This window comes from Andrographis paniculata, unplaced genomic scaffold (assembly GCF_009805555.1).
Source record: "Andrographis paniculata isolate CXL003 unplaced genomic scaffold, ASM980555v1 Contig78END, whole genome shotgun sequence".
NCBI lineage: Eukaryota > Viridiplantae > Streptophyta > Magnoliopsida > Lamiales > Acanthaceae > Andrographis > Andrographis paniculata.
The window spans coordinates 4,616,975-4,629,564 of record NW_026137615.1 but is presented as its reverse complement, the minus strand read 5'-3'; the positions used below and the strand labels follow the sequence as shown (position 1 = coordinate 4,629,564).

The window sequence follows — 12,590 nt, the reverse complement described above, 5'->3', positions numbered from 1 at the left end:
GTCACCTCCGGACCAGAGAACACGTGATCGTTCGACGACATATCCTATCGCTTAACCTTGTTCTTCTCCTTCCATTGCTCCAACGAGCTTCTACCTAGCCAGTTAGTTATCAGGTATTTATACGGTAGAAGAAAATGGCTTCGGTTCCAGAACGTTCGGATACCTTAGATGAACCGCGACCGTTGGCTCAAACACACACGGTGCAGATTCAACTCGCATTTTGTTCACAGCTTATTTAATTTTTTGATTTGGCGGTAGTTTTCCTTCGCTGGCGTATTTGTCAATAATTTGTTGTATGACGTGGCCAATTCAGATTTCAAAATATGAATAAATAAATAAAGCCCAATCCAAAGAAATTGAAGCCCAATTCCTCAGGCCCATTTTATATTAATTATACATTGAATATTAAATGAAGTGTTGAACCATTAATTACTATGGAATATTAGGCTTTAAATTTCACAAGTGGTCGAGATACGCCTCATTAATATTCAAGGATTCAAAACCTAAAAATGAATCTGGGTTATTAATTATCTATATCTATACAAATATCAAGGATTCAAAACCTACAAATGATTATAGTATTTTTCTCCCTAAAAAGTACTACTATATTATATTTATATTTAATATGCATGTAATATTTTTTAAATATTGCATCAAATATATATAGCAGTAATTAATTATTTTAATTTAAAATATTAAAGACAATATTTTAAAATAAGAAAATACATGTATTTGTTTGTGTTTCAATAACTACTCCCTCATATGTCAGATAATATGTGCACGAAGATACGTTAATAAGTATATTCGTAAAAAAAATTATAAATTAATAAGATAGACAACTAAATACTTTAATTAAAATTTTAAAAAAATATATATATAAATTATAAAATTAAAAATGTGATTAAAGTATATGATTATATTTTTACTTTTTTAAAAAAAATAAACTATCTGAGACGACAAAAATAGAAAATATGTACGGACGAAGGAAGTATATATTTGCCATGTATAATTAATTCATAATAAAATTATACTTCTATTTACATAGACATTTTTAAGGATGCATTTGATATGGAGAAATAAAAATATTTTTATTCTTTTATTTATTTATCAATATTGAAAAATAAATGATGTTCTATTTTTGGTTTTTATTATTTTTCTTTGCAAAGAGAAATTGAGAGAGAGGTGAAAATTTAGAAATGTAAAATGTGTTCATTTGATAATTTTATTATTATTATTATTATTATGCTTCTATTTGATTTTTAAAATTTATTATAAAAAATATTATTTTTTTTAACAAAATATTACTTTCAATTACAATCTAATAAAAAATTAAAGCAAAAAAATTACAAACTAAACAAATGATATTTCTCCACGAATTTCCACTCAATTAAAACTGTCTTATCTGATTCATCGTATTTGTTTTCACTCTCCTAGAATACAAAATATTACCTCATCCATATCGAATAGTGTATATTGTCGCATTTCTATGTTATATTTTTTCAATTGGAATTTCTACTTTATCAAATAGAATAGCTAATTCATATTCTCTATTGAACTTTCAATTTCTTTATAAATTTATATTCTATTATTTATTTTTTTATAATTTTTTTTTTAACAAATGCACTCTAGAAATTTTGAGAGTATTTATTAATCCTTATTTGTTAAAAATATATATCACATCAAATAGTTATTTTTATGTAAAATATTTTATTAATAATTTGTATATTATATAAAAATAGTATATTCAACTAGTATTTACATCACATTGAATACACACTTTTTATTCAACCTTTATCATTTCTAAAAATTTTCAAAAGTTGCAAAACTTTATTGGGATCTATTTGTTTGTGGGCTCGGTAACTCAAATTTGCTTATAATTTAGTGATTTATAAGGTTGACATCATATTTTTTTATAATTTAAAAATTGTACAAAATTTTTTCATATTTTAAAAAAATATTGCGTAAATATTTTTAAATATTTTCACAAATATTACACATAATCTTCTAAAAATAATTTTGTAAAATATTTTGAAAAATAAGGGAATATAATGCAAATTTTAAATCATAAAAGAGCGTAAGAGGGAATATAATGCAAATTTTAAATCGCGGGTGAATTATTAGTATTTTTTGCCAAAAACCTATAAGGTCTTATAAATCATTGTTACATAAAAATATGTTTAGAAATCATTATTACATAAAAATATATTGTAATTTTATAACTTTTAATATGAATGAAAAAGCTAGGAATCCATGTCTACTCTGTGGGTAATCTTACATAATCATATATATATATATATATATATCGAAAAAATATCACAATAAATTTCAGTGAAACCATCTATTGATGGTACATTTCCTTTAATATTTATATTGTTTTTATAAATAAAATAAAATAAAATAATAATAATAAATTATTGATAAAATATTTGTAAAAAAATATATATTATATTTTATCAATACAAGTATGAATTGTGAAAATAAATTAAAAAACAAATATGCTCCAGAATGTTTTAGAAATTTCACATATATTTAATGTATTTATTTACGCCACAGCATTCATTGAATGCATATATATATATATATAAAATAAATGTCTTCTAACATATCAAATACTTTATTTTGATAATTTTAAAAGGAAATAATGGTTGAATTTAGTTTTATATAAAAATTAAGAGATTTAATAATAAAATATGATTAAAAAGTTAGAAGTAAATATATACTATATATAAATTAAATTATCAATTTCCTCTGCAAATTTATATTATTATTTTTTTGTCATAAAAATATTTTTATTTTCTTTTAGTAACTTTTTTTTTTATCATATATATATATATATATATATTCATTCTTATTAAAAATATGTGCATATATGTTTGATTATAAAATTGGAAGACTGACATGTTTTATTAAAAATTCAATTAATTAAAATTGGAGACATAGATAGAGTAGTTTGTGGCGAGTGTAAAATATATGTATACACTTGGCAAGTTGGTAATTGTGAAATTCCGACTGCAATTAATACAACGTACTCGTGAGTTCATGTCTTTAAAAACATACGGTTGTGTTTAAATTAGATTGTCTTAAATTATTAATAAATATAAATACTTGACCAAATGTAAATAAGTATTCAATATTATTTTTAAATAAAAAATTTAAAATATATAATATTTAAAGAAAAAAATTGTCCAATAAAAATATACAACTTCTTTTATAAACCATAAAGGAAGTAAGCATATTCTTTTGTAACCGAATGAATTATGTATTTAATTTTATATTTAAAAAAAAAAAGTATTGATCAATATATAATATGACCACAAAGTTAAAATTATAAATAAACAAAAGTTTAATTTGAACATTATTTTTATATATATATAATATATGGTGAATTTATTTTAATGTAAAATAAATTTTAAGCATTATATTAGTATTTTACTGTAAAAGGTATAATGTGAAAATAAAAATAAACAAATTGTATTGTATTTAATTGTTTTCATATATTTTTGCATTATTCTATTTATTCTGTTGATGCGTTTTTTCAACAATAAAAAAGTAAAATTCGAAAATAAAGAAATGTCCCCGAATTTGATAGATGAGTGTCTGGAATTAGAAACCCCTAAACCATTAACCCATTGAAAATACGGTTCGAACCGCTATCCGGTCGGTTACCATAACCGCTGTTAACTCCCCCAAAAGTTCTCTTCTATCGACACGTATGAGAACCATCCTATCAAGTCCGACTTTTGAAAACCGCTCGCCAATTGAAACTACCCTTCACTATCAGAAACTACTTTTCATCCGACCTGCGGGATAACTACTTTTAATACCTGACCTTTGAACTTGGTCCGACTTCAATGTCCAACCTTCTTACGCCCGACCATTGGAATTTGTCCCGACTAGGTCTGACTTCTCTATTCGAACTATTTAGTCCCGACCAGATCCAATCTCATCATCCGTCCGACTTTCTTACATCCGACCCTCGGACTTTGTCCTGACTAGGTCCGACTTTAACGTCCGAACTATTTGGTCTCGACCAGGTCCAATCTCATCATCCGTCCGACCTTGGGGATTTACCCGACCAGGTTTAATCTTAACATCAGACTCTAAATTCATCCGACCCGGTTACTGCAATCATACTTGAACTTTCAAAAAGCCCCGTTTCAAATAACCTAATCTTGGCAGACCCATTCCCTGAAAACCTATCCATCATTTTTGTGCTAACACCTTTATTTTAGTAATCCTTTCCACAAACGATTTTTGCAACGTTTCTACAAAAATTTTAGATGGTTTAATTTTGATTATTTTTTGAACATATCCCTCCAACTTATTTTTTAAAAAATGAATTTATAATTTTATATAGAACGATAAAACAAGAAAATTTGTGCGTAAATTAAAAATATTATATATATATATATAAATTTTGAAACCTCTTAAATTAAAAATAATAGCAAAAAAGATAGAATAAATAAAGTGTCATATGCAATACTTATTTATTTTTATTCAAAATCACATTAAATAACTACTTTCACTTCAATATATAATATGAAAACTCAAAATCAATTCAAAACAAAAAAACCATTGCACGTTTGCGCAACATATAGCAGAATTGATTGTGTATATAAATATATAATGGTACTGCATTATATTTTTGAAGTTTATTAATTATATTTTTAAAAATATATATATATATTAATTTGTGGAAATAATAATTTGCATGTAGAGAAGGCAAGCTAGGGAGGCCTCATGTATTGCCCTCACTGCTAATTCATTTTTGATGAATCACTTATTTATTTCTAGAAAACCCTATATTACATACACTCAATTCACCTTTATACAAATATATATTCATTTCTAGAAAACCCTACACTACATGCCACATTTATATATTCATATGTATATATGTATGTATTTATGCGCGTGCATTCATTTGTCCACTCGACTCTATAGCAAACTTAGGGTTTGTTAATTTAGATCTGCGTTGTAGACATTTTAGTGTTTCCCAATGGTGAAAATTTTGAGTTAATAATATGTTTTTGGTAAAATATGGTGAATATGGATTAGATTTTAATATAATCTTTTCCATGGGCAATGAATATTTGATTAATAATGTAGAAAACAAGATCAATGTTGAAGCACAATTAAACAAACCCTTAATTAGTTCATTTTCAATTTTTTTTGTTGATGTAATATCATTATTGTTGGAAGTGTGTTAAGTTATGCACAACTTCTTCTTCTTTTTTTTTTTTTTTTAATTTTATTTTAATGTCATTAATTGGAAAAGTGTTAGTGTGTTTATTGATGGGAGTTATTTTAATTTAGTTTTTTGTTCTCATTTTTTTTACAATTCAAACATTTTTCAATGAATTATACATAGTTTTATTATACAAAATATTACTACATCTTCAACACCAATTTACTAAAAAAAAAAAAAAAAAAAAAAAAAACACACACACACACACACCAACTTTTTTAAAACAAAAAAACGTATCAAACATATTGTTGACGTTGAACAATAATTTAAATTTATTGTACGGTCAAGTATATTTCAAGATATTTTACCATTAACACTAAAGATTTTACTAAATTTAGTTAAATTTTGTTATACCGAATCAATAAGACATATTGATAATAATTTTTATGAATTAGATATGTATACCTAAATTTAAATATGCATAATTAATTCATGATATCATGAAGTTATATATCCACTCATTTATTATAATTTTAAGGCTAAGTTTGTTATGCTATTTATCTTCTCCTTATCTACACTAAAAAGTTATAGTGTTAATTAAATAAAGTCATTCGTTAAATTAAATTAACACATTTATGCCCCCCTCCACCCAAAAAAAAAAAAAAAAAGTCTTTTTACATAATAATAATAATAATAATAATAATAATAATAATAATGACGAATTGTGTTTTTAATCACACGTGACTTTTAAGCAGATTCTGTACATAATGGTAATTTGCTTATTAATTTTTGTAGCAAATGTAGTGTATACAAATAAAATATACTCTATAAAATATGTGGCTAAACACACACAAGTTTTTTTTTTTTTTTGTTATCGGAAATAAAAAAAGAAGGTTTTTTGTTATACTTAGGAGTGTTTTTACGAGAAAATGATATTTTGAAAGAAAAATAAAATAAATATTAAAAATAAATAGCAAAAATGGAAATATAAAGACTCTGTTTGTTTTGAATTTTCTATTTGATATATTTTTTAATGTTAAATATAAAAAAACATATGTTGGCAATATAGAAGAAATGATTTTTATATTAAATTACTGATTTTTTTATAAATATATATTATATATTTTATGTGAATATATTGTATTTTTTTAGTAAATTTAATAGAAAAATGTGTCAAAAAAAAATGATTGAATGAACATACACAAAAACAATATATAACTGACCATATAAATTTATTTTATTTTGTATAAATAGATATATATATTCATAGTTTTGTTACACAATATATTAATTGGTTCTTAATTAGTCTCGCATTCCATATTGAAATCTTACTAATACTAAGTTTACATACAATGATTGACAGTTTATTCACTACAATGATTGATGTTTCTATCACAATATATTTAATTATACACACATACACTTGATTTGAGATGTAAATTAAATTTAAAATTATGTCAGCCACTTATTATCAGTCAACTATTTAATTTAATGATTTTTTGTGTTTTATTTGAAATAATATTTATTTATATATTGTTTAAAATAATTTATTAATGTAATAGAAATTCAAGCCATGCTTGATCATTAGTACTTCTTTCCTCCCTATGTCCTTATTTCTCTTTTGATCATAAATTAAAAATTTATACATAATATATTTATAGTAAATAATTTTATTTATTTATAAATATTTAATAATTAATTTGTCACTATTTTTATTAATTATATAATAAAATTTTATATGATTTTATTTGTTCTACTTTAATATTAAAATATTATTAACTTTTTAATTTATATACCTAATCAAATTTATATAATTCTAGCTAATAGAATGAATACTATATATAAAATAATACTATTATTATAAAATTTTATTTATCGACATTGCATAATTAAAAGTAAACTGTAAAATATTTAATTAAGATTTTTGTAAACCAAGGCATCTAAAATATTTACAATAGGATTTTCAATGGAGAATAAATTTGAAGATTTTTTGTTTAAAATATTTTATTAGAATGAATAAGAGTGTCCACGTCATCAATATGATAGGTGGGTTAAGTGCCGCCCATGGTTGCATTGTTGCCTTCATTTCGTTTTAATAAAAGCTTTTTATTAATGGGATTGATTATCTATCTACCCTATTCTCGAATTTTTATTTTTTATTTAATTACTATTGTTTTTGTTGTTAGGAATAATAATAATAATGAAAATTTGTTCATGAATATGTAAATGATTGATAATTATGTAAGAGTAAATAAACGGGGGTTTTATACTATGGTGTTCTTTTGGTACATTTTTAATTATTAGTATCAATATTATCTAAACAAGGTCCAACGAGCTTAATCAAACCTAATACGCATTCGAAAAATAAAATTGGCTAATGAACTGAATTCGAACATTACAAATAACAAGTTCGAATGACAAATAAGCACAAGCTTTGTGCGCAAACATTAACAAATCAACACAAACATTTAAAATTTTGTTCATTTGGTTTGTTACATAAATATAAAAAGTATTATCTCCGTCTACTTACAAAGTATAAATATTTTTATTTTTTATTTTTTGTTCAATTATAAAATAATTATTTCAAAAATACCTCATTTATTTTTAAGTATCCCTACTTGACCATCAAATTATTATTTTTTACATTAAAGACAAAATTGTCTTTATACTACTTTTTTTTAAAAAAAAAAACTTTCTACTATAATTAAATACTACTATTATTTTTTAAATTTCACACCAAAAGTAAAATTGAACCGAAACAGTATATAATAACCATCTCCCGAATATAAATTAACAAAGTTTACAACAAAAACAGTCACTATTCACATATTTCTACTTATCTATAAATGTGAGAATATGAGAAGATTGCAAGGTTTATTATTGAATTGTTTTAATTTTTTTACTATAGAATTCCATAGTTTTCAATATATATTGTTATACAAAATATCTCACATATATGCCACACTAAAAAGTGAAATTTAAAATAATACTAATAATAATAATAATAAAAATAATGAACTAGTAGGATACTATTTGTCGATACATAATACAAGACGATTAGATGAATCCATGCATGCCCCTAAGTCCCTGGAATAATGCTGTCTGTCACACCCACATAATAAAATCTAAATTTATATACATATATTCTGGAATTAAATGCTTTCATTACGTAGGCACCACATCGAAATAATTTATTTATTTATTTAAATATTTATTTTGGCTACTGTTTCCCTCAATTCCCCCAAGCATAAATAACATAATATTATGGCCTTTAGCAATGCCAACAAAACCTTTGGAAATACTTCCCAAGTGTTTTCCTAACTTAGTCACTACATTACTCCAATCTTTCATTTTCATTTAAACTCATTTTTTTTTAGAGCATGGATGGCAGTACCTGCAGCAGTTACCGTTCGGGCTCGGGCTCGGGCTGGGGCTGGAATCGAATAGCGTGGCGGATGCGGGTGCACTCCGCCTTTAGGGCGGCGATGGCATGCGCCATAGTGGCGGCAGTGGCGATCTACGGCCCAAAACCAATCGCAGACCAGATTAAGTTTGCGGCCTTCTCGTATCTAACGGCTGTGATCATCGTGCTGCCGGGGGCGACGCTTGGGGACACGTTGGGGGGCCTCTGGCACACGTTGATCGCCACGGTGCAGGTGGTGCCGCTGTCGATGCTGGGGCGGTGGGCGGTGACCGGGCGGGAGATGGGCATTGGCGGGGCGGCGGTGGCGGTGGCGATCGCGGCGTTCCTGGTGGCGCTGCCGGAGTCGACCCACATCACAGCCAAGAGGATAGCGTTCGGGCAGATCGTGATCGTGTGTACGGACGCAGTGCAGAGCGGCCCCGAGCACCACACTCCTTACATGCGCCCCGTGTACGTCGCCGCCAGCACAGCATTGGGCGCCGTGGCTTCAACCTTGGCGTTGCTCATACCGTATCCCGACCTCACCTGTTACAAGGTACAATCCGATATAATCTCAAAGTTCGTAACGTTCAATATTTTTAACATAACCCATAGAAATCTAACGCACCGGATCCCATCGGAACTCTAAAATTACAAAAATATAATACTTTCGATATTTCTATCTACTAAAACTGAATTATTGCTATAAGAGATTCTCTAAGTTCACTGTATAGTCCCATCAAATCCGAGTCCGAAATCTAAAGGGAACAACAACTAGATGCAAGAAGTAGTATTATTAAAGCAAAAGGTTCTAAATGTTCTTTATCATAAAATCGTATATACGGCAAGAATTAAGATCCTAGCCATGCTGCAAGTGCAAAGACACCATTACTAGTTGCTTAATGGTTTGGTATTTTACTCGCAGATGCAAAAACTAGGCCGTGTATACGGCAACAATGCTTCCCAGAGAATGAATTTGTACCTGAGGGCGTTAGGTGCTCGGGAGACTCGTACTAAGAGGGAGCTTCTATCTCAAGCCAAGCCGTTGGCAGAAGCAGGAGCCAAGATTCTACAGAGTGTAAGAAATCTACAGGTAATATATCCTGCGAATTCAAGAATATTGGTTAGTGATTATCATAAGTAGAGAATCTGTAACAGCCAAGGAAGAACTTTTGCGATTTCAGGAAGGGATGCAGTGGGAGAAACTAGCTTGGAGGCAATATTCCAAAGCAGATTTGGCAGATAAGTTGAATGCCATCGATCTACAGCTGAGAGGAATCGGTCATTCCCTGGATTCCACTTCTGATTCGACTGTTGAAGTAATCCATCAAGAAATGCTCTCCGACTTCCTAAAGAGTGTATCATCACAGGTTGAAAGGAAAATAGAGCAGATTAGATGCTTTTCACCATTTCAATCAACAAAAGAAGTCGAAACAAGAAGGGTAGAAAAGCTGCAATTACCGAGCGAGTTATTCCAGCCAACAGCCAAACACGGTTGGGTCTTTTTTTACTTCTCCTGCATAGATATGCTGCTGAAAGACGATGCAGATAATTCTGGAGCCTCAACAGGACAACAGAATCACAATGGAAAGGCCAAGTCTAGCATCGTTGCAGCACTTAAAGCTTCGGTTCTGAAAGTTCTCAGCAAGGAAAAGCTTGAATTCGCCTTGAAATGCTCGCTTTCTTTGGGCCTGGCAGTTCTGTTCGGTTTGATATTTGACAGACGGAATTCACGCTGGGCAGGTCTCACAATCGCCATCAGCTTTGTCACTGGTAAGCAGGCGGTCTTTACGGTCGCAAACACACGAGCACAAGGGACAGCTATCGGATCAATCTACGGTGTCATATGCTGCTTTCTGTTTCATTATGAAGTACTGAAGTTCTTGGCAATTCTCCCCTGGGTCATATTCTCCAGTTTTCTCAGATACAGCAAAATGTTCGGCCAAAGCGGTGGAATCTCTGCAGCCATAGGAGCATTATTAATCCTAGGCAGAAAGAATTACGGGTCTCCAAATGAATTCGCCCTTGCCCGAGTGACAGAGGTTTTCATCGGCCTGTCGGCGTTCCTTCTGGTCGAGCTTTGTGTGCAGCCAATCCGAGCTGCAGAATTAGCCAAGAATCATCTCTGCACAACACTAAACTCTCTTCTCAATTGCACGAAAGAAACACGAGCTTGCCTAGCACAGAGCAACCAAACAGTTTCAAAAATTAATGAATTGAGAGAGAAGCACAGAGACCTTCATTACCAAGTCAATGAACTAAAAAAAGTGATTGCAGATGCAGAGAACGAGCCTGATTTTTGGTATTCGCCTTTCCGGGTTTCTTCCTACCTGAAGTTGGCCGGATCATTATCCAAAACAACAGATTTATTGTACTTTATCATACACAATTTCGAACTACTTGCAGAACAATCAAAGAGCAGCAACATGATCAAAGAGTTCTACCAACACATAAATGGGAAATTGGAACTATGCGAGGAAACGATTACCTTGTCATTGCAATATCTGCAGAAGGTCAATTCGATTGAATCCAGTGAAGACTCCCAAGGAAAGCCGGATCAGCTCAGGGACCTTGAGATGGGGAAGGTACAAGATCATGAAAACCAAAGCAATACAATCGCAGAAAACAGTGCAGCAGCAATAAACAACGAAGGGGACAGTGAGTGCGATAAAGAACTTACAGAAAGAATCATCCAATGTCTGAGTGCAGCAACATTTTGCTTTAGTGCTTTCATGAAAGAAATTGATGAGATCGAGATTAGCATAAGAGAATTGAATTGAAGAATCAATCATTCACAAACACTTAGTCGGTTATGAATGTATATGTATGAGAGGAATTTCTACAACATCAATCACTTATGTATATGTATGCCTACACATTGCAATATAAATCCATCAAATCAAACAGATTCCAACTGCATATATCAAAGAGTCGTTCATAATTGCATTATATTAATACAGACAGCTATAATCAAACTTTTCTCTGCATATATATGTGAAATATGCAAAATCATCAACTGCTTACATAATGCCATAGATAGAAGCACTTATCAATCAAGCTTAGCATCTGTGAATGTAACCAGCACCGTGTTCAAGAATGGAGGCAAAATTTCAAAAAGGTAACCATGAAGAATAACAACATCACACTCTACAGACCAGAAGCAATAATCAATCAATGACAGAAATTCCTCTCCCTGATTGAGAATAATATCTAAAATTACTTCATAAATGAAACAGTGGATGAAATCTTACATTGGCAACCAAAACGCAAGACATGGAATTCAATGAAATCGACGAAACCTTGATGGAACCAACACAGTGATGAACATACAAAATTCATCAATGCAGATAGGTAACAGGTACAAATTCACCAGATAAATCTCATTCTCAAATCACCCATAAGTAAATCCATATTGTCAATAAAACAGAACCGAGGTGAAATTCAAAGTAATTAGGTTAATCAGACAAAACTAATGTGAGAAGAATCCAATTCTGCTTTCATGAAAACATAAATCCGAGTACAAGTGCATCGAAGGACAACTGAAACCCCAATCCTTCTAACCAAGTTTTCACGACATTTACATTCAGAAGCGCTAAATCAAAGGTCGAACCACAAACGAAGACCTAACCACCGAATCCGTACAATGTCCGGCCTTGCCTCTTCAGAGCGTAGACGACATCCATCGCCGTGACGGTTTTCCGGCGAGCGTGCTCCGTGTAAGTAACCGCATCACGAATCACGTTTTCCAGGAAGATCTTGAGGACGCCGCGAGTTTCCTCGTAGATAAGACCGCTGATACGCTTGACGCCTCCTCTCCGAGCCAAACGGCGAATCGCCGGCTTCGTGATTCCCTGGATGTTATCCCTCAACACCTTGCGGTGCCGCTTGGCTCCTCCCTTTCCCAAACCCTTGCCACCCTTGCCACGGCCCGACATTTTTGGGAGCTGCTGATGAGAAACTTGGATGGGATTCTCGTGAATTGTCAATCTGAGCAAAGAT

The 12,590-nt window shown here is 30.2% G+C and overlaps 2 protein-coding genes across 2 annotated transcripts; one reads left to right on the top strand and one right to left on the bottom strand.

The window, feature by feature from the left end:
- Positions 1-8,568: 8,568 nt before the first annotated feature.
- On the top strand, positions 8,569-11,903 carry LOC127239902 (uncharacterized). The gene is made up of 3 exons (XM_051258275.1): positions 8,569-9,147; positions 9,517-9,684; positions 9,776-11,903. Exons 1-3 carry the CDS (start codon positions 8,569-8,571, stop codon positions 11,369-11,371), a joined length of 2,343 nt encoding a protein of 780 aa, XP_051114232.1. The 3' UTR covers positions 11,372-11,903.
- Positions 11,904-12,066: 163 nt separating this feature from the next.
- On the bottom strand, positions 12,067-12,590 carry LOC127239903 (histone H4). The gene has a single exon (XM_051258276.1). It carries the CDS (start codon positions 12,524-12,526, stop codon positions 12,215-12,217), a length of 312 nt encoding a protein of 103 aa, XP_051114233.1. The 5' UTR covers positions 12,527-12,590; the 3' UTR covers positions 12,067-12,214.

Excerpts from the sequence above, each read along its gene's own strand:
- LOC127239902 (XM_051258275.1), top strand. The coding sequence starts at position 8,569 with ATGGATGGCAGTACCTGCAGCAGTTACCGTTCGGGCTCGGGCTCGGGC. Across the intron at positions 9,148-9,516 it reads CCGACCTCACCTGTTACAAG|ATGCAAAAACTAGGCCGTGT; the intron begins GTACAATCCGAT and ends TTTTACTCGCAG. Across the intron at positions 9,685-9,775 it reads AGAGTGTAAGAAATCTACAG|GAAGGGATGCAGTGGGAGAA; the intron begins GTAATATATCCT and ends TTGCGATTTCAG.
- LOC127239903 (XM_051258276.1), bottom strand. The coding sequence starts at position 12,526 with ATGTCGGGCCGTGGCAAGGGTGGCAAGGGTTTGGGAAAGGGAGGAGCC.